General features: G+C 49.4%; 1 protein-coding gene across 2 annotated transcripts in view; it reads right to left on the bottom strand.

Annotated features, from left to right (window-relative positions):
• Positions 1–8: 8 nt before the first annotated feature.
• Positions 9–27,961, bottom strand: part of PHF12 (PHD finger protein 12) — a 30,857-nt gene continuing 2,904 nt past the window's right edge. The window contains exons 3-15 of one of the 2 annotated variants that reach the window (XM_068655546.1): positions 16,368–16,440; positions 14,442–14,829; positions 13,787–13,907; positions 12,502–12,634; positions 11,641–11,805; positions 10,809–10,970; positions 8,931–9,747; positions 6,891–7,013; positions 5,426–5,569; positions 3,775–3,873; positions 3,165–3,247; positions 1,448–1,586; positions 9–1,185 (exon numbers count right to left, since the gene is read on the bottom strand). In XM_068655546.1, coding sequence (XP_068511647.1) covers positions 851–1,185; positions 1,448–1,586; positions 3,165–3,247; positions 3,775–3,873; positions 5,426–5,569; positions 6,891–7,013; positions 8,931–9,747; positions 10,809–10,970; positions 11,641–11,805; positions 12,502–12,634; positions 13,787–13,907; positions 14,442–14,829; positions 16,368–16,440 — 2,782 coding nt within the window. In that variant the 3' untranslated portion in view covers positions 9–850. The remainder of the gene's footprint in view (positions 1,186–1,447; positions 1,587–3,164; positions 3,248–3,774; positions 3,874–5,425; positions 5,570–6,890; positions 7,014–8,930; positions 9,748–10,808; positions 10,971–11,640; positions 11,806–12,501; positions 12,635–13,786; positions 13,908–14,441; positions 14,830–16,367; positions 16,441–27,961) is intronic. The other variant, XM_068655547.1, reaches the window with a different exon arrangement.

Raw genomic sequence — 27,961 nt, 5'->3', positions numbered from 1 at the left:
GAACGGGATGTGAAGTATTTGTTTTTATATACAGAATACAGGAAAGTTTCTGTAAAGTCTAAAACGTTACAATTACTATGTACAGTGGAGCTAGCTGTTCTGCGGGGGGGGGGGCGAGGGGGGGGTGGCTTATAAACAAAAGAGACAGGTTACGACAAACGAGCTGCTACAATAAGACAATTTGAGGAACGTCATACCACATGTAGCACTGTACACAGCTTTAAAACATTGAAAATGCCATCACTGATGTATTTACACAGAATCCCAACACTTTTCCTTATTCGAAATAAAAAAAAAAAAAAAGAGGATGGACACCAGGAAAAGAACTCATTTCTCACTGCCCATAATACACAGTAGCTACTTGTAGTGCAACCATAGCAGGGAGGGATGGGAAAAAATAACTGTGGGAAGAAGAGCGCTTCTTTACATTAAATAAAACAATGATATTGTATAGATTTGCTGTATGAAAACTGTATTTCTCTTTTAATATAAAACTATTGTCACTGGCACAAAATAGAACAAGTTTCTGATTATTTTACAACTGCATGGGAACTATCTGTCAGAGAGAGTCCTCGAGTCAGACAGCGGTCGCCCCTCGCTCTGACGCGTCCTGCTCTCGCTGCAGTTTTTCCTTTTAAAATGAAATGTATAGTACAAATATATGTGCAAATGCCCCTAAAACTTGAGCAAAAAAGAAAAATTAAAAAAAGTTAAACGTTCTTCATTTCATGCAAACGGCGTGTGAACAGTCTCTGGGCTGACATAGAAAATCCCACCTCGGTTTGTACATTTTTGCATTGCAAGAGTCTGAGGGCGTTCCCCTTGCTCCAAAGCTCTCTTCCTACAATTCCTAGGGAACAGAGTTGGACCGCAGCACGGGCACCTGGTGGGGTTTCAGAGAAAGCTTCTCCTCCAAGTCCATGTCTTGTACTAAGGCAGTGTCCCCCTTGGGCTGTTTGGTCGCAAATTCGGTAATGCTGAACACAAACTGCAGGCAGCCCAGCTTGATGTAACTGCCGTGGTGGAGCAGGGCCGTGCCCTCCCAGCCGGCCCCGCTGCCCCCTATCAAGCTGGAGCTGCTGGCTTTGCAGTTGCAGGGTTTCCGATGCTGCCCTTGTGCCTGCGAATTCATCATAGTGGCTTCTTCATGCGGCTCCTCTTCCTGCTTCCTGCTTTTATGGCGCTCTGGAAAAAGGAAAAGCGACATCAGGTACAGGCTGGACGGAGCCAGGGGGTTGTTTTCATCAACGGGGGCTGCTGCTGGGGTGCCTCGGGAGCAAAACCCTGCAGCCGTGAGGCATTTGAGCAGCAAGAGGCTGACCCTAGGGCTGCAGAGAAAAGGAGACACCCCAGAGAGGTGCAGCAGCCCCGAGGAGGAGCGACGTGCACCTGCTGTCCCCCCTCCAGCAGCTCCCCCACGTGGGGCCGGCCCCGTTTCCACACTCACTTATCACGCTCTGCACTTTGGCAACAATACTGCTGGGAGGAGTGGGCGCCACCTTCTCCGAGAAGTCACACGAGTAGAGAACGTTGTCCACGGTCGTCCCATGCTCACTGTAGTTCAACAGCTCATAATGTTTCGTATTCTGAAACAAGGGAAGAGGAGGAATAAAGATACCAGGTCAGAAAGGCTTCTGCCCATCGGGAGGACTGAAACATGAACCCCTCCCTCCCTACAGCTGTTGATGGTAAAATCAGAGCACTTAAATTGAGTTCTGACTTCAGAGAGCAGCACCACCAAGCTGGGCACATGGCTCACAGCACAGCTGGCTTCCCAACCAGCTGCTGCCCGGGATGTTTCCTAGCAGGCAAATAGGGCCGGGCAGCTTTGAAGAGGAGTGGGTTTTACCTGCTGCACTTGAACCAACAGATCTTTTGGAAATGGATTCCAGCTGATCCGTGCACAGCAAGCGCGCTGTTTTAACAGGCTAAGTTTGTGCCTAGAGTGGCTTAGTCCCGTGCCTGGCAGGAAGAGGTGTGCTTTGGGAAGGAGGCACAAGATGAACAGAGGGGTACTGGTGTGCAGCAGCAGACACGGGGTAGGGTGGTTTGGATTTACAGGTCCTCCACGAAGGCCGAAATGCCAGGAGACATTACCGTGACATAGAGCGTGACACCAGCAGCCTAACACTCAACTGAACTCCGCAGAGGATGTTGACAGCATAGAAGAGATTCCAGGTTAGCTCAGAGGAATCATCTGACAGCAAGAGCTTGTCCTGCCAGGGCTATGGAACTTCAATCGAGTTACAAAAACTTGCCATGCACAGGGGAGCAAGTTTTCAAGTAACCTGCTCGACTGCAAAGCCCCAGGCCAGAAACTGTAGACAGAGCTAAGCAGGGGAGCTCTGCCTCTTTTTAGAGCAACCACAAGCATGGGAAGGTCTCCAAAGTACAGAACAAGTTCAGTGATTCCTTCGGATCGACCGCTGTGAGGAGATGCTTCGGCTCAGATTTAGGATCTGGATCCCATTACCACGCGGGCTCTGGAGCTTGTAGTGCACCCGAGGAGCAGCTAAAGCAGTTTGTGGGTTAATCCTGGATCCTGCACAGCAGCTGGTTGACAAATGGGGACGGAAAAGACTACCTGGCTTTAAAAACTGTTGCCATGCTAAGAGACATCTCCGGTGGCACTTTTATTGGCAGACCAGTCTGTTCACTTCAAGAACAAACTCATCTCTGGCCTGTAGTTAAGAGGCAACCGTAGACCTCTGTTTACACTGAGAGCTTAACTAAAACTTTAGTTAAATAAGAGGCATGAAGCAGCTCCCTGTTTTGTTCCCGTCGAGGTTCTACGTAGGCAAGTAAAGCTTAGCTTTTATTAGCACAGCTGCATCAAAAAGTATCGAACCATTTCCATGATTTTTTTTCCTTCTTCCCCTGGATGCCAGCAGTGACAGTGCTTACTTGTGGTCAGTCTTTGTCCACGAGCAGTTAGCTCAGAGAAATCCTGCTGGCAGAGCTCTGTGCTTCAGAAAAGGGGTTTGACAGAAAATGCTGACGCAGCCTTCACTGGAGTGAAACCATTCACAGCTCTGGCTCTTACTTTGTAGCCCACAAAGGAGCACCACACAAAGACAACCTGCTGCCTGCATCTCCAGCTCTCACTGCCATGCATGCCAAATAAAAAAAATAATAATAATAAAAAAAAGGACTCAGGCACTCACCTCATCATAGAATATGCAGGCATGTTTGCCGGACACGTAGTTACAGTGACCATAGCTTGTAAGGCACACATCCATATCAGCTCCTGTCAATGGGGAGGACAAAAATACTGGGTTTATTTCAGGGAAAAAAAAAAAGAAAAAAAACCTGTCAGGCAGCAGAGAACAACAGACAGAATTAAACTTCAATTAGCAAAACAACAGGGGAGCAACTGCCTTTGTCCGCACTCCCAGGCCTGCATGAATAATGCTGCGATAAGCCACGAACAAAGTTTCAGTGGGGGAAGGGAGGGTTGGGGCTGCACGAGGCAGGAAGGCTGCAGAGTATTTTGGTGTTGCTGGGCCTTCTGGAGCGCCAAAAGAATCTAAGCAGAGAAATAAAACCCACAAGCAACCCTTAACTCTCCTCTCCATCAGCCAGTTAACCTCTAGGAGCCATCCTGCTGTCATAAAGGTGGAAGATTCAAGTGGATGAGGAATTTCCACCCTTCTTGTTAGCAAAAGGGGTCCGTTTGGGTCTGTTTTCTTCAACGCCCACTTGGCAAACAAGCAGGGAGGGCTGGGAAGAACCACCCTGAATCTTAAAGGTCACGCTGGGGAAAAAGCCACTCACCTGTCCCGATGTAGAGGGTTCGATAGCACATATTGACTGCACCCCCCAAGCCCATCAGAGGATAGAACACAGCCCGGGCTTGCACTTCCTTTCTTTGCGCTGCAAGATAAAGAGAAAGGACTTGAACAATCTTATCAGCTACACAGGCTGCTTGACGCCAGGCTCTCCAGAAAGCACAGATTCTAAGAGGGAGCAGGCAGCTTTGGCCTAAAGGTTTCCCAACCCTCTAGGAATGCGTGTGGATTAAACATCTTTGTCACCAGGGAAAATTGTTCTTCCCAGTAACCCACACAAGCCACGCAATCGTGGAATGAGCACAACGGAGCCGTGCTGGGGAGAACACAAGCTTCCTGCCACCAGCTTCTTTCTTAATCTCTCCCGGTTTGAGTAATCAAAGACCTGCCTCTTGTTGTAAAAGCACCACTTTAAAAAAAATAAATTGGTGAACGTCACCAACTGAGCAGCTGAGATTCAGCTTCCAGTGAAGCTGCAGGAAAACCACACGGGTTGAGCAGGGTCCAGGACCGAGTCTCCAGAGCAGCTCCCTGGCAGCAAAGTTCAAATCACACCTTCTCCCACGCCCCAGTGAACTGGGCAGAAAATCGTCTTCTGTGGAAGAGAGATCACACTCCAGACCCCACAGGCCTGCCAGGATTTCGGCAGCTGCCTTTTGGAGATAAGCCCCTTACGCAGGCAGAGCCTCTTCTGATAGCACATCTGGGTGGCAGTTTTGCAGCAGGAGCGTGGTATCAAGGAACAGAACATGAGGATTACAAGAGATTGTTTGCAGAGTCACCTGTGTCAAGAACAGTGGGGTTGGACGTGCAGTGCTTAATGCAGCAGAAACACGCAGCCTCCCATCTCTGTGCAGCTGCCCTGCAGAGTCCTTTCAGCTGTCCAGCTCTGCTGACTCATCAGGGCTCACTAGAGGTTTTAGATCTGATTTTTATTTCATCAGCAATGCTAAACAGTCAGCTGGATGCATCATCCTGCCCGGAAAGGGCCAGGGGTTAAGACAGCACCAAGCTGCCTTTTGGGAGGGAGGCTGCTGAAGGATTCCCAGGGCAGCACAGGAAAGCAGCTCCAAGCACAGCCTGGTGCTGCGTCCTACAGCAGGGCTCAAAAAGATTGACAAAGTGTTTAGAGAATGCTGCGATGCTACAGCAGGCAGGCACGGAGTTTCAGAAGGTGGTTACTGGTACTAACAGGCTTCCCAAGATCTTATCTTGGGTATTTAGCCCCAAAACCCATAGCAGGCAACTGCTCCTGCACCAAGGCTGTCCGGTTAGTGCTTGAGGGCAGATTAATCCTGACTGCATGCAGAGGAACAGGAAGACATCATCCCCGTGCAGATTTAGGCGTTGGTAATGTTCATTATATAAATCAAGTGACCATAAACAAAGCCAATGCCAAACTCAGGCCCATGGAGATTGTTTTTATTGCTATAATTTGAAAAAAAAAAAAAAATTACAGAGGGACCTGTAGGATTTTCTGGCCAGTGGAGAGCCAGAGCAGGAAATGCAAGGAAAGAAGCCTGAGAGGTGGCACCAGGCAGATACCAAAAGAGGAGTGAGGATCTTCAACCAACAGGCAGGGGAATGCCAGAGAGCTACGGCTCAACCCAAACCGACTGCTCTAGGGCTGCTCTTACCTTCGACGTGGTTTGCCACGGGAGACTGCTGATGGGCACTGACACCGCTTGCTAGAGACTGAGCTTTGGAAGGGAAAAGCTGATGTATTCTCTGCAAGGCCAGAAACTTGATCAGCTGCTCATCCAGCATATTTATCTCAATCTCTGTTAACAAACAAAAAGCAATTAGTCAAGTTATTCGCGGACAGGGTGCCATCCGAGCTGGATTTAACCGTCCCATTTTCAAGCGTGCCATTTGCTTCTCCAGCAAAGACTGCCAAATCCTGCAACACAAGAACGTTACGTACAGGCCGTCAGGCTTCATACCAACACCTCACGTGAGCAGCACGTGAGGAGAGCGTCAGCTCCGGCTAGAAAGCTGCAGTTCAGGCAGCAAGCACAAGTTCAGGGCAACGAGGTCTGATAAACCGAAAATCTGCTGTTTCAGCTCAGAAGCAACAGGTCTGCAGAGGTGGACGTTGCCCCTTTTGGCAGCGGGTTGGGTCCTTCATTTCCTAGCCAGAAAGGCTGACTCTGTGCTGCAGAGGAAAGCAGTAACCACTCTGGGGCAGCTACACGCTCCTTCTTGAGTCACGCGCTGTCAGAGCGGGGTCAATTAACCAAAACAAGGTAATTCGGGCAAGATTTTCAACCAGCTTTGAGGCAGATCTGCTGCTGATAGCTGCGGAGTGATCCCGTTTGTGAAGCCCCATGGAGATCTGCCTTCTGGGAGCAAAAGCAGGCTGCCCGACCTCTTCTCCACGTCAGCAGCAGTTCAAACAGCAGGCAGAAGAAGCAGAACCATGAGGGCCCTTCCCGAGAGCAGAGAGGCAGCCTGGAAGAGGGGAGCAGTCGGGGCTCACCCAAGAAAAGAGGGTGACCACGCCAGAAAGGCTCTTGGTCAGAAGCAGGCGCCGGCGACAGCCTGCATTGCTGGGTAGCAATCTCCTCCTCCTCGCGTCGCTCTGCTAAGACTCTGCATTTCTTGCCAAGTGCAACAAAAGAAGAATAATAGAAAAAAAATAATCATGCCAGTCTAGGAGAAGACTGACAGAAGCAGAAATCAATCGGAAAATTAACGGAGCCAGTAAAGCCTCACGAGCCGGGTGACCGCTCGATGGCACGATGGGGAGCTGTGGGCTTCCTGCACGTCGGGAACCCCTGCGGGGTGCAGGCAGCACCAGGGCACGGCAGGGCTGCAGGTTTCTGCATGTGGATCCCACCTGGAAAGCAGCCCGTGCAACAGCACCGTGATTGTTCCCCAGAAAAGCTTCAGGCAGGAACACTTCATTGGCCTCGCTGCCTTGGCAACGCTCCGAGCAGGGAGAGCAGGGAAGCGTGTGGTATTTTAAGGGAAGGCATTTCCAGCCCCTCCCTCACCTGACTGCAACCCTTTCATCTCAGAGCTTCTCCTGAAGCAGAGCCTGGGCGCTCGGGAAGCAAAGAGGCAGGGCTAGCAGAGACTGAGAACGAACTAAATACTCACCGCCGTCCACAAACGCTTTCAGGGAACTGCTGAGGTCCAGCATAGCTGCGGAGTTTGAAGTGAGTGATGAGGGCAGAGTTAAAGCTCTTCCTATGGATAAGGTGCTGGGACTGACCTTACCATCTACAGAGAAAGATGGTGCAGAGAAGATATGTCACTGTGACGTTCGCCAGACATGCAGCCAGCCCCTCGGGCTGCTCGCAGCTTCCACGCTGCTCAGAATGATTAATTCTGCTCGGAGCCACGCTTTGAAAAAGGCCCGAGTTACAGGCCGAGTGCTTTCAGCCCCTCGCAGAAGGATTAGCGTGTGCCTCGAACGCAGGATCAGCTCTCGGGCTCTGCACCGAAATATTTAAGGCTCTGCTCCCCCATCTGAAGGAGCAGCGATGAGAGGCTGCAAGCGATGTCACGCTACAGATGCCGGGAAGACGAGCACCGAGCCCCCAGCAGCTCCAAGAGCTGGCTAAACCTTTGCCAAGTAGCTGGGTCTAGGCCTGAACATGCAGAAAAAAAGCACGTCTGCTGCATCCTTTTGATTTCTGGATGATTATCGGCTGCGGGGTGCAGTGCGCTGCCTGGTAGGAATGTGACAGTCGTTGGCAGAATTCGTTATCCACCAAATACAATCCCACTGCCTCGGCAGTGACTGCGCAGCCCAAAGAGGCAAATGCCAGGAAGCAAAATCCCTTTAAGGCATGGTCGATACCAGTTCTTCTCAAGCTGGTCTGCTTAGAGCTATGGTAAGCCTGAAGCTAATGAAAAAAACTGTCACAAATCATTTGTATTTTTGTCAGTTTGCACCCGCTCTGCAGACCACCATTTAAGATGTAAGCACACACGTGTGGTGTTAGATGTAGTCCACCTGAACACATTTACGCCTTTCCCAAGAGAAACTGCATCCAAATGATGGTTTAATGGGCGTTTTGTAGAACCCAAACTTCACGCTAGAAGAAATTTAACATCTTAAGTAGCTGCAAAATGATGGAGGGGTTGGTTTGCAGTGCTTTTCAAGCCACAAGGAAGAGGCTTCCTACAGCACAGCCCCTTTTCTCTCCTCCTCCTAAAGGCCCCCCAGCCTTGCACGTCTAAGCAGGGCACCAACTAACAGCCCCGGGGTAACTGGGTTTGTTTGGCAATAAGCAAGGAGACCAAGTGCCCTGGGGACTGCTTCCAAACACGAGATAAAACCCAGAAGCTGCCTGTAATAGTTTCTTTTTTGTAAAGAACAATAAAAGATGGTGCCTGGATTGCTCCACCCAAGCCTGCCATTGAGCAAGGACTGCAGAAGAAGTGACAGACAGCCCTGGCGCTTGCTTTCCAGCCACTGCTTCCAACCCAGCCTGCACAAGGGGGCTAACAGCTTGAGGTTAGAGCTGCTGGGGTGAAGGGAGGAGGAGAAGGCTTCAAGTGAAAGCTTATTCCAGCAAAATTTATGAATTATGGGCCGTTACTCCTGCCCTCTCCTCCCAATATCTTTGACTTGATGGTTTTATGCTGATGAATGGGTGCAGGAACCTCGGCAGCGAGGTTTTGGGATGCAACCCAGGGCAGAAGCAGTACATCCAGCCCGTGACTGCCCCGTGCGAGCAGACTGGCAGGCACTGAGCACACCACAATGCCCCAAACCCACATTTCTCTAACATCGAGGCTGTGCAGCTGAAGATTTCTAATACCTCTGTACCAGAGGATGCAACTGTCACCAGGACAGAGATGAGAGGTGCAGGAGAGCTGTTCTGGGAAAGGCCTGCCTCACAACCAGCCAGTCCTTTAGAGCAGCCAGCTGTTGAGATGTTGAGAGCAGGATTTACACCCACTGCTGCTTTCCAGAACCAAGTGGATCTATCACCCTGCTTCTCAGGGTGGAGTTCCCTGCATCCCATGGCTCCCATGAAGGGACCTACGACACAGAAGACCTAAACTTCCCCCTGCTCTCTACAGAAAGCCGAATTCCCCATTAAGCAAGGGTGTGCTGCTAGAGCCTCGAGGTTAGCTGAACGCCTTCTCAGCCCTGTGGGCCAATATCAGCCCTTGGGCCCTTACCTGAAGGTGGTGCTGGTGAACAGAATCTGTTTGTGGACCCGACAGCTGAGATCCCATCTCCTGCAGCCTGGGGAGGGGTGAGAGCCCTGGTGGCAGTCAGAGGGGAGCCCACGGATCGCAGGTCTGCTGTCAGCGGCGGTCCGATCTGGGTCTGCACATTCTTTCTTTGCAAAGTGCTGGTGGTGTCCAGGCTGGCACAGGAGCTCGATATGGAAGTAGGCATACTCGTGACCGGCACAGAACCCCTTTGTGCACAAGAAACGGGTCCCGCGACGTTCTCCGTTTTGACGACGGTTCCGATCGTGTGATTCAGCAGCCCGCACGTCGCTGGGGGCGTGAGGGGCCTGGGCCACGTTTGCCGGTGCGACAAAACAGGGATTGTGTTACCCGACCCGATCAGCCTCTGGGAGTCAGTCAACTGTGCCGCAGGTTCGGACGAAACGCCGTAGAAATGAGGCCCGTTGACCTTCACGTCAGAGGCCGTGGGCCCGTTGGAAGTCCCGCAAGAAGCCCCCTTCTTGGATTTGTCTATACAGGAGCTGCAGTTGACCTCTTCCTGTGACAAAGTCTGCTGGGGTTGCGAGGAGCTCAAGGAATTCTGAGTGGTAATCCCTGAGGTGCAGGATGACATGGAATAGAGGGAAGGTGTGGGTGCCTTGTCAGCTGCCTGGTAAGGGTTGGCGAGTGCGCCGTCTGCCACGATAACAGGCTTAATATCAGCCTTCTCTGTTTGCTCAGAGTCCCAAAGCGAAGTCATCTGCTTAGCAGATAAATGTTTCAATATGCTGCACTGGAGCGCAACAACACTACAGAGCCACTGGGAGGAAGACAAAAAAAGAAAAAGCACGTTAGTTCTACAAGCAGACGCTGCTCCAAGCCTCAGCCACCCCATCGTCCCCCCAGCCAGCAGAAATCCAGCTGCCCGACTGCTGCAGACCGCTCAGCATCTGTTCTGGTGCTCATCTAGCACCAGGAGAAGTCTTGGTTCAGACAGACACGTGCACATCCAGAATTAAGTGCTGTTTATCTCTGTGCTGGGGACAGCACGAGGAGCTGAGATTACATGAGAGGGAAGGCAGCAGACAATGCTCTCTCCCAGCCATTCCCCTCACTTCACATTTAAAGCATTGCAAACTTCTCAGCTAGTTACATACGTATTTTCCACTGACACGGGCTTCTCTCCAAAGAAAACCCTCTAGCTTACTCTGTTTCACGCTGGAAAGAAATGCTCATCTACCTCATGTTACCGAGAGCCACCTGCAGGGGTGGAGAGCACCTTTTCTTCTACACCAGGTAGAAGACGACCAAAAAACTTAAATTTTTAAGCTTCACGGTGAATGTGCCCATGCCATATATAAGAACCCTGCCCGAGCTAACAGGAATCAGACCACGGCACCAATGGCAGAGCAACGTGCCTTCGCCTTGCTGAATCCAGCAAGAAATTTCATGCAAGACTTGAACACTCACTTGACCTTGATTTGAAAATCTAAGGCTATCGGCAATAAAAAGCAGCCCAGAAATGTGACGTTAACACACAAACGTGTCAGAGAGCGGCCTTACATAATCAAAGAGGAAAGTATTTCCCCTCAGCCAGGAAATAAAACTGACATCTAGACAGAAAGCCCTCAACTCCGCCGTTCAGACCAGGAGACTCTCTCACCACTTTCCTGAAGTGTCAAATGAGGAGCTTTACATTTCAGCTGCAAAGCCAAAATGAAGTTTTAATGGGCAAAAGTGTCAGAACCAAGACGAGCTATCACCTTCAGACGCACGATTTTGAGACCGGTTTCCTAGACAACTGCTCTGATCACGACTGAAATGGAAGAGGACCGTCGTACCGAAGCGACTACAGAGTCCAAGCATTTTGACTTCATTTACCTCCTGTTGTTCTGTCTGGCTGGCTAAGTGCTCAGTGTTCAAAAGGTGCTTCTGCAAGGGTTCCTCGGGGATCCCGTTACAGATCAGCTCGCCGTCTCTAATTGCTGCAGGCGCAAGTAACGGGGGCGGAAGCCGGTATTGGGACTTTATAGCATCAGGAACCTACATTGTGGAGAAAGAAGATGACACATGAGAACAATTACTCAAGAATGACTGGTTAAATGAAGTGCCTAACCAGCACTGTGCCTTGTGTTTGCTGCTTTCTGACCCAGAGGAACCCTGCAGACAATACATTAGAAGTTTCAAGTGCCGAGTACTTTAATTTAATGCAACTATGCTGAAATTAATAGGTTTCATTCCCTTAGGTCAGGCATGACTTCAGCATAACGCGGTGGCTCCAGCATAAAAAAAAGTCACGCAAAGAAAAGGCGAGGTAAGAAGGGAAATGTTTAAAATACCTATATGGCATTTTTCAGGCATTCTGGCAGAAAATGCTTTTTGTGGTTTAACAGGGAACATGCGGCAGCCCAGATTCTGCCTCTAGTGCCACCTTCAATGGGTTTGTGTTGTACTTCTCGTGCCTGTGTCAGATTTACAGGCTTGCTTCTAAGAGCTGAGCGTTATGGTTGCTGGAAAACGAGCTTCTTAAATCCTACAAGTAGTGAAAACTGCTCTGACTGCCGACTTCCAGACCTCTCACCACACGTTTATTCAGACCCCACCTTCTTCCTCCTGCCCCGACAAGGCGATCCCTATGGGGCACGCCGGATTCCCTTCCAAATTAAAGCACGCGCGTGGGGAATTCTGCCAGTACCTACTTGTTGACACTCACCTTCAAACCCTTTCTCTTCACTGACTGAAGAACTCTGCGATTCGGAGGATGTTTCTTATGGATTCGGTTTAAGAAATCCACTTTGACAACATGCTGAGATATGGTATCCTGGAACCGGTCAAATACTCGGCACCGATTACTCAGGGTCAAGTTCTTCTGGTTCAGCTGGGTGATCAGATAATGCCACAGAAGTTAGGGATCTGCAGGTCACTAAGGCACCCTAAGACTCTCATAACGCCTCGTAGCACTGGCAGTACAGCATCAGCTCAGCTTTAGACTATTCGCTTCCTGCGGCACTAACCCTTTCTGTTAAAGGGCACATTGCTGGAGGTGAATGCAAAAGCACTTAGAGGCCTCCGAAGTAGCATCAATGCTCTCAGAAGCAGTTTCTCTGGGCACAAGCCCTTTGTTCCAGCCCCCTGTTTCCTGAGTATTTAGTCTCAAGTACAATGCTCTTCCACAAATGAAAGCTCCCGCTTGGAATGAACGCTTTTTGGGTTAAGCATGCAAAGAATTACTTCCCCTATTTGTAGCACTGTGCTGCTTTGTATCACAGTTCTGGAAGCTCATCTAGATCTTAAGGAGTCCAGTCTGAAAACTAGACAAGCTGCCAGTGAGTCACAATCTGAGCTGTCAGCTTCAGTTACGGGAAGGAGTTCCCCCATCCTTATATTTTATTGCAGCGAGCAGCATCATATTCCTTTGGAGAGCGTGTTGCTTGCAGCAGGAGCTTTACAAGCGTTACAGGGAGCAATAAGAGCTCGGAAGCTGTTTTACATTTGTTGTACTTTGTCCTTTAATGGACCTGCCAGGTTCCACTCCAGCATCCGGTTACCATACTGCAATCATAGTCCTGCTTACCACCACGTGCTCTATGTGATTTGGGCACATCCATCTACCCAGAGGCATGGCAGTAAGAGGTGGCTCCAGACAATCCATGTGGAACAGGAGTGGGCAATAATCACACTGAATGAGAGGTGCCACTCTGCAACTCCTGCAAAGAGAAAGCCATATCTTATTTCCCACGCAGAAAGCAGAGCATTAACTGAACGTGCAGGCAGGCTCGGCTGACCACTTCGGCTTCTCTTTCCCCACCAACTCCCCTAACGCCGTGTTACTTGCATCTAAAATTAGGCTTCAGATTTGTAACTCGATCTATATGGACCTTCTGCAAGGCCCACTCAGGGCAAAAGGACCTGCCCATACACGAGGGTTCCTTGGTTCAAAAGAAGTCCTTTGGCAGGAGGAGATCCCATTGCTGGAAAGCTGCAAGAACCTGTCTGAGTCACATAAGAGACTTTTCAAGTTGACCTTGTGTGTTAGTTCTGAATGGCTGCATTTAGAGCAAAATTCAGAGATCCAAAGGAAATCTCAGATTATCACAATTTTCCTCAGACCAATCTTGTGTGAAGCTGGGACATTCACTTCAATAAGCCTGAGATGTTCTCAGAACACACCTCAAACTCCAGAAAGCTACTACCCCCACTGCTCTGGGTTCTCTAAGCAGTCAACTCTATGACAAAGTCATCAGCCGTTTCCCACAAAAGCCCGCCTGAGTCTCCAGCTTCATTCCAGAAACTCACCCTGACTGGGTTCCTGAAATAAAGTTTTTTGGTTCTGCTGACATTTTGAGCCAAGATTTATCGGTGCCATTTATTTCTGCAGTTATAAAAGAGCAGAGCAGTATTTTATACTAGTTCTAAGATTTACTATTTCAGCACAATACTCCTGTTTGCCTTGGGCTTGTATCTCTCTGTAGATTTCTATTTCCTAAAGGTCACCTCCTCACATATCTCCTTCACGAACCATAAACAAACATCTCAGTTGTCTAAACAACCATCACTAGAAGTTTTCCTTGTAGAAAAACACTGAAGGCAATATAGCTTGCTCTTTTCAGGCTACACTTTAAAACCTTTACAGCCATGCAGGACTGCAGAAGCCACACCTATACTTGTCACTAAGCATTTGTTATTTAGCAAGGACAATTATTCCTCCATTTGTTTAGCAGATTGTAAGCGAGAACTGACAGGGAATGGAAAAGGTAACAGATAGTTTGCTTTTTTCATCAAGAACTTTGTTCTCATGAAGGGTGCAGCTACACCAACGGGCTTCCCTGGAAGAGTGAGCTTCCCTGGAAGTTACGTACCTGTTGCATGTGAAACAGACTTTGACCGGCAAGGGAACCAAACCATTGTGGTCTAACTCGTGTTGTGCTTTCTTGACGTTCTTTCCTGTGGTTTCTTCCTTTCTCCTCCTCTTGCTAGTACCTGAAAGTAAATTTTAAAAGGCTTTGGGTTACCCACATAGCAGAGATTCGCTTCCTGGCTGATACATATAATCTTCTCAGGCAGAGGCAAACAGAAAAGGCAGGAAAGAACTGCTTCAGGAGCCCTTATCAACCACTAAATCTAGAGTCAAGTGACAGAAATGGGCTTTAAAGGTAGACACACTTTAAGCTTAAGGCACAGGATGTCACTGAAACAATTACGCTGTTACTCGACTAAGCTATCGTACCAAGAGTCAAAATCAAGCATTTGGACAACTGGAAACTTTTTCTTCAGATCGATGATCTAGACTAGGCTGAATACAGAAAACATCTATTTCAAGGAGGTGCAGCTCCCAGCAGCATTCCCACCGGGGAAGCCAAGAGGCCACCTGCTGTTGTATGATGACCAGGGGCACTTCTGCACTCTATTTTCACCAGACAGCATCACCAAAACCTCAGCTGCCAAGGAGCAAAGAGGGGAGAAAAGGCAAGTTGGCAGCAGGATGCAACTTTTGACACCTTTACCAACGCTCACCTGGAAGTGCTGTGGTGCAGGTCAGTTCATTCGGCAACTGGAACTGCGTTGGGTTCCTTTCCATGGCAGCAGCAATAAGAAGCTCAAAGGGTCGCTTCAGCTGGGGCTGCCCACAGTCCATTTCTGCAATGGCAGAGTCATCATCCACGTCAATTATGTCCTCATCGACATCATTCTGCTCCGAGTTGGGGGTCTCGGTGCTGGCATTGGATGTGGGAGTGCCAGGCCGGCTCGCTCTCCTTTCCAAGATCCTGGCATGCGCATTAGCCCTGATGCTGCTGCTAGACCTGTCCAAGAGGTCTGCGTCACTGGTTGGGGAGGTGGTCCTTTTCCCAGATTTGTCCACCAATCCATTTACCTGCCCCAGCTCTTTCTTCTGTTCTCGCTTCTGCACGACATGAATAGGCAGGCTTATCATGGAGGCCACAAACAAAGCACATCAACCTTGACAAATAAGCAATCGAAGACAAACAGCATCTGAAAAGGCTTCAGCCACTTCCTACGACTTCCCCCGTGAAGTCACCACAAAGCCTTGACCTAGCAAAACCAATTTGCTTGCAGCTAACACACAGATGACAAACCAGCTGAAGGGAACCAAGCACAGGGAGGAAAATTAGCATGTCTCTCCTTTCAGGACTGCCGTATTTGAGTCCACATCAGGACAATGTTTCACAGCTTCTAGTCCTAAACACTTGACAGATCAGACAACTCTGTTTACTTTGCTAGCCAACAGAGAAACTCCATGGTAGACCACTCATTGTCGACACAGTCTATTAACCCTGGCAGTGCATCTGAACCCATTACAGAACAAGGAGCTTGAGAACACAAGCACAACATAAAACCAGCACACTATCTCTTGACGCCAGGACTCTTGAACAAGGTGGGCAGGGAGGACTGCAGCAGAGGAAAATAATACATGGCAATCACTGAGGGATCCATTTTTGCAAGAGAAGGGGGCAGCTGTACAGCCTGGTAGTGGCAGCTGAACTGCTCCAGTGCCAGCATCACCAGTCTATAAGATCACTACGAAATGGTCTGTAAAAGGAGAGAAGTGTTATCAGACAATTTTTAATAGAGAATTCTTTTCGTTGGTGTTGTGGTGTTTATTTGTTTTTAAATTTGTGACCCTCCTCTGTGCTGTTAGCAGATGACTGAACAGTACCCTGGAAACAGAACAAGGAAATAGCTTGGGGAACAAAAAAGACTGAGTACAGAGTTTTCTTCAAATTTGTTCTGGGTGTCACTTCAAGGAACAGTTGCTAGTTGGTTGGTACAGTTTCTAAACCCTCTGGTACGCAGTCTTACGTACTCACAGCAATAAGATGTTTACATTGTGCAAGACAGCTTCCTGGAGAAAGAGTATCAAGGAAAATAAGACAAGCCACAATCTTGCCCAGTCATCTCCTCCCCATCCTGTTCAACAGCCCAGGAAATCACAACTCACTGTGATTTCACCCTCTGCTGATGTGTAACTGCTGTGAAGTCATGCTCCTAAAAAACGCACATTAACCAGAATCACAGCCCTGATGCCAAAGCTACGTTATCAGGCCACCTGTTTGACCTGAACACAGCTCACCTCCTCCAGCATGAGAGCCCTTCCCTCTGTGCCTCAGTTCTCCCTCCCTTCCAGAATGGGAGAAAAGGAAAGCAGGTTAAAAGGCACAGCTTGACACAAACAGAGCAGGCACTTCAGCTTTGTGGTTCTTAGTAGCAACGTTAAAAAATACCAGGACAATCTCATCAAGACACCTTGGCTTTCTTGCAGCCTGTTCCTAACAAAGCCCCCTTTACGACCCTAACCACAAAGAGCAATTCTGGTGGTGTGTACGTTCACATTAAGGGGAGAGGAAATTTTAAAATAAAGGGTTCACATTTCAGATGGACAGTTGGAAGGGCAGGGAGCATGGTTGTTACAAGAGACTTTACCTTTCGGCGCACAGTGCAGCGGTGACACATCCACTCCCCTGGAGGCAGCATTTCCTCACTGAGCGGAGGGTTGCTAGAAGAGAAATAAAAAGCAAAGCTTTACTGTTATTTCTGGAACATCTCATTTACACGTAGCCCAAGTCAGGGCAGCTCTGTCACCAGTGACGTTAAGTCTTCCATGACACCCGTCTCATCTCCACGATGCAGCGTGCTCCATGTTTTTAAGAGGACAGTCTTAGAACTGAACAGCAAAGATAAATGGACAATTCATTTGCGTACCATAAGTATACCTTCCCCTGATGCTCAATCTGCTTTAAATAACTTGATTACTTGATGTAACACTACATAGATTACTGTGCAGCAAGCACAGTCATACGGTGAGGCATTTCTAGCCCTTGAATTTGCAGTGAGTGCAACTGAACGAGCTGCCATGAAGCCTACCCACTGCTTCTCATGTACTCCATCCCTGGGCACACTAACTTCATGGTGGAAACCACCTCCTATCTTAAGACAACCCAAATACTCTTAAAAGTGTCACCATGTACAGCTTGCCTTGGCTACGAAGCACAAGATGCATCCTACTCATATGGATTTGCACTTACTATAAAGGCTGTATCACATCAAAATGACATTCTCATTTTGATTCTAGAAATAAACCCAAGTAAATTAGACGAAAGAGCAAGGAAGACTATTTTGAGAAACGTTTTTTCCTCGGTGAAAGGCAGAGCAGCATATGTTAGATGATACGCTTCCCTTACAAATCCTACTACTAGCTCGAGTACTTTCCAACACCTCTTTATCATTAAGTTTTGTTATTTCAGCAAACTGCTGACTCTCGCAGGAAAAACATCCACGCTGTCAGATCAACAGCTAGTTACCACGCAGCACGGCTTTCAGATCTGCTTGAAAGAGTCCTGCCTATCGATGCTGGAGATAATTACACAGGAACTCCACAAAGCAAGGCCTGTGCTGTGTGCTCAGCAGATGCAGCACCACCAGAAGGACGTGGAGGCTCCTTCACCCACGCCAGCATCACCTCGGCCATGGCAGGGTTACAAGATGACCGCTGCGTGGCCACACCAGCGAGGAGCACACAAGGCCTTGCCCAGGAAGCCGTGTGGGCAGCCAGCCTACTCCAGGAGACTTGTTCCTAGCACACTGAAATCACACAGGGTCCCAGGCCAGGCTCCCACGCTTGAACTATAAAAACAAACGCGTTTCCTTTGTTCAGGCACGGCCCTGGCAAGCCTTGCCCCGTGCGCATGCTGTCGGTCCCACAAAGCCACCTCAGGTGCCACAGCCACCAAGGGCCATGCTCAACCTTGAGCCACTTTGCCTGGGTGACCGGGGGGAGAACAGAACGAGAACCAAAGCGGTGTGAGCTGCGGCGTTTCTGGTGTCAGGCCCCGGGGAATTCAGTAGAGCCAAGACATCTGGCTGCCATTTTGAGGAGCAGCGCAGGGTTTCGGAGGCCTCAGCGTTGCAGGCGGCTCCAGAAACGCCACGCTCTGCCCGTGCACAGAGACGTACCTGCAGCTTCTGCTTCTCATTTCCTGAAGGGCCGGGATGAACAAGAGATCGGGCTCTAGATGACAGCACCAAAGCCTCAGCCACCGCCTGCTTTACACCAAGCCTCAGGTGTTTGGCTGAAGCGGCGACTCCCCCCTCCCCGGCCCACGCTAATCTCCTGCTAACAGAAGCGTGGAAAGGGGGTGGAAGGAGGGGAAAGGAATGAACGATCCCCATGTGCTTTCTGCCCTGTGAATCCAGGCTCGGTCCTGAAACAGCTCAGCTTTTACCCCTGCTGCCAGCAGGGTTTGTAGGTCTGCAGCCACAGTCGGCATGCATCGCCCGGCCCACCTCCGCCTCCCCTCCCAGCACCCCGGGGAGGAAAAAAAAACAAAAAACCCACAGCCTTTGACTCGTGGAGGAAAAAAACCCACAGCCTTTGACTTGTTCGCGGTGGATCTGAGCCCTCTGAAGCCGCCGCCGAGCGTGCCTCAACTCCTGGGAACACGTCTGCCCCATCCCAACGCACGCGCGGCCTGCCAGGCGTCCACGCGCTGCCAGGTGCCTGGGGGCATCTGTTTTTACCCGCTGCCTTCGTCTGCCGTGCCTCACAATGAAACAATTAATACCGCCAGGAATCCGGAGAGGTGGCTGGAAGAGTCAGAACGGGCTCCGTGGTGAAGGCGTGCGTTACGGCCGTGGGTTTTTTTCATGTTTGAACTATCTGCTAGGGCAGCCCTGTGTACACAGTGCCCTTACGGGACGGCTCACCCAGGATTTACAGGAATGCTTCTTCCCAAAAGGCCTGGGAAGGAGGGGAAAAGACGAGCCTCAGAGCAGCAGCGAGGTTTTGGCTCTCAGACTAGCCTCCTGAGGTGTTTTTTTTTTTTTTTTTTGCTCGCTGTCAAGGCCTAACTGCTCCAGCAAGTGTATTAAAAGACTGATTCTGCTTCTCCTGGTTAATGAACTGTTCATCAAGGCAGCTCGCTGCACTAACAAAGACTGATGAATGCTGTTCCTGGACTGCTGGCCTCTCCGCACGGAAAGAGCATTTCCTGGGTCTTCACATAAAGCCAAGGAAGTGCTAAAGAATGCTATTTTAATTGACTAGTTATGACCGCATTCTTCAACCTTTTACTGTAAGCATAAGAGAAACTCATTTTTAAATCCGACCAAGACGCTTGATCTTCATAACCAAGGTAAGAATTAGCACTTTGGCAGGAACACCACGGCCGCTTTCTCCCTATCTTTCATACGTTCATTAGCATGCAGATCTCCAGCCGCCAGTGTTTGCTGCCAACATGACCTGTAGCTGCACAGCACCAACTTTATCCTCACTTCCAGCACATCTCCTCTGAACCACACACCACTCCATTGTGCTGCTCTGCAAAATTTTGGCAAGCATTCACTTCAGAAAGGTCCCCCCCTTCTGTCATCACAGGCAGGAGCGATGACCGGGGCTATTTAACCTGCAGGGTTTGGTCTGACCTGAATCAAATGTGCTCAGACAAACACATTTCTGAATTTAAGACAAAGACAGATCCAAAAAATGGAGTCTGATTTTTAAGGTTAATATCCACACAAACACCTGGAAGAACAACTCTGAAAATTACACATGTTCATCACTGCCTATTCAAAAGCCACTACACCAAATTGCTTTATTTATTTATTATTTATAATACTAGTCTAATAGCTTTTTTTTTTTTTTTTTTTGAAATAGCCTAGTAGCATCTCTTGAAATTCACACCAGATTTATGCTTTCACGACTTGCTTTTGCAAACTTTTGGACTAGCTCCCATGGTCTCAGTATTATGCAGAGCCCCACTTAAATAAAATTTAAATAGCTATGATGCAATCAAAAATCTCCAAGAGTCATCTGTGTGTTCGGAGTTTTTAATCAAGCAAACAATAGCACCAAGCCACTCAGCTTTTCAATTTCACACTCTGGAGCTCTCATACATCAGCTGCCTGATGTTCGTCTAAATCCCATAATTACTCTTCACTTTGCTGACCTCAATAAATAAGTAAACACGCTCAAAGAACGGCACCTTTCTCAATGCAAGCCGGGCCACGGCTCTCGGAGGGAGCGTTACAGGCAGACCCGTGGTTATTTACACACGGCGTGCCTGGTGGCCATCTCACGTCAGAAGCATGTCGAGGCCGCAGAGCGCATGCCCCAGACCCACCGGGCTGCAGGCTGCTGCTCTCAGGCTGGGGTAAAGGTGGCAGGAAAACACCACGGTGTCTGGAGCAGCTTTTTGCAACGACTTGCCTTTGGTTTCAGTCGTTTTCAGCAACTGGGATTAATATTTTTGTTGTGCGGTGGAAAATAGCAACCTTGTGGAAAAAATCTAGGTAAGATTTCTGAGTTTTGTGTCCTCAGAAAACTTCCCTTTACCTTAGCAAGGCTCAGTGACAGGCTCGTGATGAAGGATGCCGGTTACGGCTGCCAGTAAGGCAGAGGAAGAAGCGTTCGGCTCTTCTATCGGGCTCCTATTTATCCTGATGATGGATAGAGGTACAGCTGCTCTACCGGCTTCATAAAGAACAAGGCTCCCTGGCTTCCTACGGCAGGGCCTCAATGGCAGCCCGAGCTAAAACAAACCAGGAAACCAACCACGCTGCCCGCGCATTACAAGCAGCCCATTGAGAAACAGAGAAGGTTGCATCACTGACACATTCAGGCCTCCGGAGCGGTTTTGCTGAGCCCAAGTTCCACGTTTCTGCTCACAGCTGCTCCCAAACCCTGCAGGAGGACACCTGGGACGCAGCGCGTGCAGCCCCGGCTGAACCCATAAAACCCCACAGAACGAGGCAGCAGCTGCAGGTTGGTGTAGGTTCCCTGCTGCAGCTCCCTTACCTTCCTACTGCAAGTCCTGGATCAAAGAGGAGTTTACTATTTTCCATGAAGAAGTGAGGCTTCATTACCTTAAGATAATTACTGGGAATACTGTCAGCTCTCCATTCTGGCAGCGTCTAATCAGCAGAGGTCTACAAAAAGTTCTTCAAACTCTATCTGCTCCTTAAGAAGAACAAAGTCCTGACACTCAGGAGCACAAGAAAATCCTCCTGATGAACACACGGATTTCTCAAGCACCGAAGCAGAGACCACCAGACTTGAGACAAGCTCAGCACAATTTCTGTTCCTTGCAGACCTCTGAGCGTGACCCGATCGTGTTAAAACCAGCAGAGTTTTAGGAACTTTCTGATCTCAAATAGGCTCACATATTGTATACGTTATACCTACTTAAGGCCAGCAGTGCAATTCACATGAACTGCAGAGCATCAGCTGCTGTACTTCTGTATCTGCGGTACAGATTCCCTTCCCCTAGGGGAATGAGTGGGAAAAAAGCTTAATAGCAGCCAGCCTACGTTTGTTTACGTTGAGGTGAAAGTATTGAGCACGTATAGGAAAAGCAAGGAGAGCTGTGTACATCAGCAAGGAGACCTGGGCATCACTGCACAGGTCAGTACACGATTATTTCGGCTGCCACTAAGCAAGGCTCGTGAAAGCCTGCATTACCTGCCTTACTTCACCTCTCCTCCTCTTCATCACCAGTGCTCCGGCCCCTCCACGTGCACATGGGCACCCCTTAGGCTCTCAGAAAATCAGTAAAGTTCTCTCCAACACAAAGATGTCTAATTTTTTTTGTCTTGAGCCTGACAATCAGGAGCTTCCAACAGATTGGTTAGGCTGCATGAAAAATGTGACCGCCTGATGCCACGGGTTCCTTCTATTCATAGGAAGAACCTGGCCTAGAGAGCATTCCCCAGACAACCCATTAGTTATTATCCTCCTTAACAGCTGACAAAAAATAAAAAATAAAAGCACTTTTCCCCTTAATTTCAGGTGTTGGATTTCCATATAAAAAAAATAAGCATATATCTGTGCAAGTAGATATGAATGAAAAAAACATGTATATTGTCACGTGTACCCTCTAAGTACTTTTTTTTTGGTTTTAAATTTGGTTGGTTGGTTTTGAGCTCTGATATTTGGGACATACTTGCTAGCAACTGTCTGGCTTTGTATTTATAACCAGAAATCAGAGAAGTCAAGAGGAAGACTTGTTGACTTTGGAAAATTTGGGTCATACCCTGAAATTCAGACGTTTTGCACATCCCATTTCTTTCCTGCACATCACTCCTTATGCCTGTACCACAGACAATAGTAACAATAGCCCGAATTCAATGGCCAGATCCATCATTAAGTGTTCGGATCTTTATAGCACCATCTTCTTAACAGATTAGAAGTCATCTCCTCAAAGCTGGCTGACACATAGGGCAGCAACGGGGAGAAGAAAGAGGGCTGAGGAACAACACAGCTCTAGCGAGAATGGGTTCACCCGATCGTGTCTCTAAAGAACAATAAATGAAGAGACAGCTCTGGGGAAAAAAAAAAAAATCAAAACAGGTTGGAGAGGTTTCTGAAAGGTGAGCACATTCAGCCCTTGCGATACTGAATGTGTTCAAAGGAGACGGGGCTGAAAGGACGGAAGCAATAAGGTGGCAAAGGGAGAGCAAACGCAGGGAAAGCAGAACATCAGAAGAGGCTGAAACGCAGGCCCATAAAAGCAAGGATACGAATTTGCTGTCACACGGCCAAGTGCAGCACAATTCTGACACCTACACGGGGGCCAGGTTTTCCCGAGAACACCGGGGAGGAGAGGGAAATGAAGAGCATGAAAAACAGCCCCCCAACCCCAACCAAAAGAAGAAAGCACAACCCAAAAAGCGACCTTACGCCGGGGTATAAATCCTTTTCTGCCTTTTTCCCGATCACCTTCATATCCTGCTCCCGTTGCTATTCTAGACTGAGATCACCGGGAGGTTCACATGACGCCCTGCCCCAAGTCAGAGGCTGTACAGGCAGGTGTTTCACACCAATCACTGCCGCTTGCCAGAAATTCAGCATGGGGTTTTCAGCCTGCCAAATTGCATCCTCAGGCCACTGCTTTCTGCGGGGTTCAAAGGCAGTAATCTCCAGCTCCATCTAGTTTACTTCAAGTGACTCGTGCAGAGCAGACGTCAGCAGAAACGGGTTAGAGTTGGGTTCAGGCGCTCCATTTCCCCCAGCCAGCTCAGAGGCTTTTTGTACTCGAGATTTGATGCTGGAGGGACAATTTAGAGGGTTTTTCCTTCCTCATTTCTGACTACAGGAAGCGTTTACTCCGTACCCTAAACGAAAATGTGATCACATTACCACCAGTGCTTCATTAAAGAGAAGGTGCAGCACTGTTGTTACGCAGCTTACAGACACCAGGCCCCGCAGCACTCCTGGGAGAAGCTGGGCAGACATCTAGCGTGCCGTGGAGCTGCAGGCAGCGTAAGGAAAAGCCGGCTCTGACCGTCTGACTGCGTCGTAAAATCCCAAGTTTAGCCAGTAACTCGACGTGGCAAGCGGCTTTTTGCTTACACTCACTCCTTTCGGATCCAGCACTTCGTACTCCCAGAACAAAGCCATATTATGTTCTGAGATACGTTAGCATTTTCAGAACTCCGAGCTCACTTCCTGACTGGTTAAAAAAAAAAAAAAAAAAAAACAGGTAGCTGAGCCATTCTCACATGTGATTTATATTGCAACAGGCAGCGTTCCCTGAACGTTCAGGCTTTGCAACGCCTGCTTTCAGGAAGACACACACCTCTTTCCTGCTCTGCGAGGAGCTGCTTGCTTTCTTTGCAGCAGATTCCTGCCGCTTGCTACTCACAGGGGCTGCAGAGCACAGGACAAGCTCAGGAGCCTCACGAACCACAGAGTCAGTCCAGAAAGAAAGACAGTTTAACATCCACTTGCACTACACACAGGGATTTTTTACACCACCACCACGACAGCAAGTGCAAACCAAGTCAAAAAGGTCACTTTCAGGAGGCAAAATGCATATTTGACCCTTTCTCTTCCTAAAAATATGAAGTTTGCGGTCAAAAATCTGTAGCTGACAACAGCACGGGAGCACTCCCACACACCAGCCCTACCAGAAGCACAGCAGGAGGTCAGACATGCTCCCCGTTTACTATCCCCACCTAAAGCAACTTCGGGAAATGGAGAGAGGGGAGAATTATCTGAGCGTCATACCACTTGGTGTGCTCACACGGTGGTCCTTCTCCCATCCCCAGCTTGAAGATCTGCAGGCAGCTGCACTACCGAGCTCGCGTGCAATAAGCAGGCAGCAGGCAGGCTGAATGAAGGTGAATATATTTACAAGATAGCGCTAAGATCTCCATAACAAACAGTCATTAGCAGATTAGTATTCTGAATCTAATCCAATTAAGAATTTCCTTTGCAAATGCCTGGAGGAGATGGAATTCCTCCGGGAAGACCTTTCCACGTTTTGAAATGCTCCCGTGAGTCATGCCTGCAGGTCCCACGTACCAGGAAAGACCAGCTCCGGAGCAGCTCCCAAAGCCACTTCATCCAAAAGAACTTCGTCAGGCTCAAAACTCAGCTCTAGGACAGCACCGAAGGAGTTCTCAGCTCCACCAGTCCCAGTCAAGCTGGCAGCTCCCCAAGCAAAGGGATGAAACAGCCGAGAACTTTCCTTATTAACAGCCTCACGCCGTGCCCTTTTACAGGATCAGGCCGGATGTTTGCCACGGTGCTGCTCTGTACACGAGCTGCCTGCAGACAAAGCCTAAAGTGAAGCAGTTAAACATCCCCTCGTTGATTTTCAGGATCCTCAGGGCTTGCAAGTCTCGCCCCTTCACGCTGATGGTGGAGATTCACAGCTTGATCCCAACGCCCGGCTAGGGCCAACTCGTGCCCACGCTGCAGAATCCGCTCACGCTGCCGGGAGCTGGGATTTGCCAGCCCCCCAAATTAGATCAGTTCGTCCGCTTCTCCTTATCGGTGGTTTTCTGGTGCCCTCGGCTTAAGGTCATAAATTCAGGTTGACCTTATCTGGTTTTGCACCAAGAGATTTAGGCCGAAAATAAGGGGGAGAGAAAAGCTTTCATTGGTACGAGCGCTGCAGAGAACTGCCAGGACCGATCATGTTACCACATCTGCAGACACATGCGCAGTGACCCCGCGCTGGGAAACCAGGCCAGTGAGACTGCTTCCTTCTGGTTTGGGAGCCAGACCACGCTGGCCCCAGCAGCACCGAAGTACCAGGACGGGAGATGCAGGGAAGGAAAAGCTGCCTGCCTCTTTTTGCCCCTCTCTTTCCTGTTCTAACAAACTCCATCGGTTAAGACTGAGGGAGTTAAAGCGACGTTTTGCACAGAACTGCACTCATACAGATGTTGGAGCAGGCTTTTGCCAGGCGTTTAATGTAAAAACCAAACCAGGAAACCTCAAAATAAAAAAGCCTTCACCGAGTTAAACTACACGGTTTTTGAAACTGTCGGAAGCACCAACGCACACGAATCACACCAACATTTATTTAATTCAGAGTCCGGGAGCTGTGCTCCTCCTCAGGTCACTCAGGGCTGAGATTAGCCTCTGGGCAGCTTCCCGGCCACCCTGCCACTCCCGGCAGGGGCAGATGCTTTGGGTCCTTTCAAAGTTTCACCTGAAAGCCGGAGGAAGCCCAAGAGGCACCTTCAGGGCAGGATCAGCAGAGACAATAGCCGGGCTGATGCTCCCCTCCCCTCACCCCCTCCAAAGAATGGGGATTTATGCAAAAACAAGGGAGACGGAATGCTGAGATAAGGCAGGGCGGTTTAGACCTGAATGAGGCACGGAAAGAGTTACTAATGTCCCACCAGTTAAACCCAACTCCTTTTTCCATTCTATGCACCAAGCATTTAACCCATGCGACTCAGAGAACATCCGCAAGGCTCAGCTCTGGCTGCTCCTCTTTGCAGCTCCTTTACTCCCATTCTTCGACAACAGCAGTGCTCGGGAGGAGGCTGCCAAATCGGAGAGGAAACGGAGCCAAACGCTCCAAATATAAACACGGCGAGAGGCAAGTGCTGTAAGGAGTCTGATGGAGCTCACGGGCCCCGCTCGGGATTTGGTGTGCTTGTCCCAGCAGGGCTGCGGGGAGATGCAGCCCGGGGAGATGCAGCCTGTGGGGGAGAAGCTGTTTTGCCAGGCAGCATCCCAACACCGTGTGCTTACTGTTAAGGGGCAGTCGGTGGGATTTAGGCAGCTCCCACCCTAGCAGCACAGCTCCCAAAGCCAGCAGCAGGCAGTTTTAAGAAGGACTCGGAACGGCGGCGCCCGGCGAGGTGAGCGATTTCCAAGAGGGCTCCTCCAAGCAGAAACTCGCAGCGAGGCTTGAAAGGGAACACAACACTGGGCTGCCTTAGCTCTCCCTCCCGCCGTCGCTCCCCTCCCCCAGCTCGCTCCCGAAACTTTTCCTCTTGCAGGGATCTCTCTAATCCTCCGCTGAGGCTGGAACGAATTCGCAGCACCGCTCGCTCCGCGAACCGGCTTCGACACGAGCTCTGTTTACCCACAGCTTAAGAAAACACAGGGAGATCTAGCAACCACACACCAGGAGGGGGATGTAAGTGGGAAGGATAGCAGAAGTGCTGGGAAATAAAATTGTTTTTCAACTGCACGAAGGCAGGGCACACACACACCGTTAGCACAGAACATCAGGATGAAACGCTCCCTGCACCACGGTCCCAGCCCAGATCACAAAGAACACGGGCTCAGGAGCCAGAAGCCGTATGCTCTGCTTCCACCAAGTACCAAGGGGAAAAAAAAGCCTCTCTGGAAGTTCAAACCTGAAGACAGTCACCTGGCTGCGATATTAATCCAAGTTTGTCAAAATTAAGTATCTGGAAGGGATTGTGTACACTTCCCCAGCCGAGGCAGGTTATCTGCGCCCTCCTGCAGCAGCCCCCGGAGGAGCCGTACACCCAGCGAGTGATTTGAGTGATTCGGAGCTGGTGCTGTGAGAAGAGCCCAAACCCTCCCAGCAGCTGAGCCGGGGAGGCGCTTCCACCCACAGAAACTCAGCCACTTCCACGGCAGAGCTGGGTATCTACCCTCAGAGACACACAGCACCACCAGCCACGAGATTCTCAGCATTTTGGCTGAGCATTTTCTGGTTTCTGTAGAAGACGAAGGGTTTGGGGGCTATGTTGCTTGTTCTTATTTATGCCAATTCTTATTCCCAAGCAGGGCTCAGTGGAACAACTGCAAAGAGCGCGAGGACCACGTGCGGCGCCTCACATACCGACACAACCCCAGCACAGCAGCACTGCGTGACCCGTGCAGCTCCTTTTTCAAGGAAAGGCAAGTTTGGGAGCCACAAACTTCTTCCCTAAAGAACCAACGTGCAGGTGTGCACAACACGACACCGAGGAGCCTTCCCTACACAGAAACCACTCTGGTTTCTGGGCCAGGCTTGTCTCCAGCCCACTGCATTAACCCGGGCCGATCACACCTCGCCTTTCATTTTCCATCACGGTACCTCTCCCACACAGCACCGACCGCAACCCCTTGGCCTACGAGGAGCTTTTTGTTTTCTATATTGATAATAAATGCAACCTGGTGCTAGAGCTGGCAATAAATATTTAAAGAACGGTTAAGCTGTTGACACAATTCAGCTACCATGCTACAGCAGCGTATTTAAAGTGCTGTTCCAATTACTTAAAACAAGCATTGCATTACAGCTGCTGCTCTTTAAATAAAAAAAAAAAAAAAAAAGAAAAAGAAAGGAGGCAGAAAGGAAGCTGCAAGTGCTGCCTTTATGCCTAAGTTTATATCCAGAACGGAAGTTTACTTTAAGCAAGATGTAGGAGGTAAAGGCGAAGAAAACGTGGAAAGAAAAGCCCAGCATCCCTCTGACACAACCTGGCCTGCTCGGAGGACTCGGCAGGAAGGCAGAACGGGGCCCTCAGGAGCAGCACGCAGCAGGGTTTGGGCTTTTGCTGGTCATCTGAATGCTCACCACCCAGGAGATATCCCAAGGAAGGTGAGAAAAGCAGGAACGAACAATCAGAACTGCACCTTCTGATCTTGTCCTGACGGGAAACTAGCTAGCCAAAAGGTTTTTGTGATTATAACGCAAATCAACCCAACCCTGGTACAGCCAAAGCTCCCCAGCTGTCTGGTTTACACGGCCATTTCCCACCGACCAGCTGCAAGAAACTTCCCAGATTAAGTCACGAAATTTAGCCAGATTTAGCCCTGC

The sequence above is a fragment of the Anas acuta genome, chromosome 19 (genome assembly GCF_963932015.1).
Source record: "Anas acuta chromosome 19, bAnaAcu1.1, whole genome shotgun sequence".
Lineage (NCBI taxonomy): Eukaryota > Metazoa > Chordata > Aves > Anseriformes > Anatidae > Anas > Anas acuta.
This window is presented reverse-complemented; position numbering and strand designations above follow the sequence as displayed.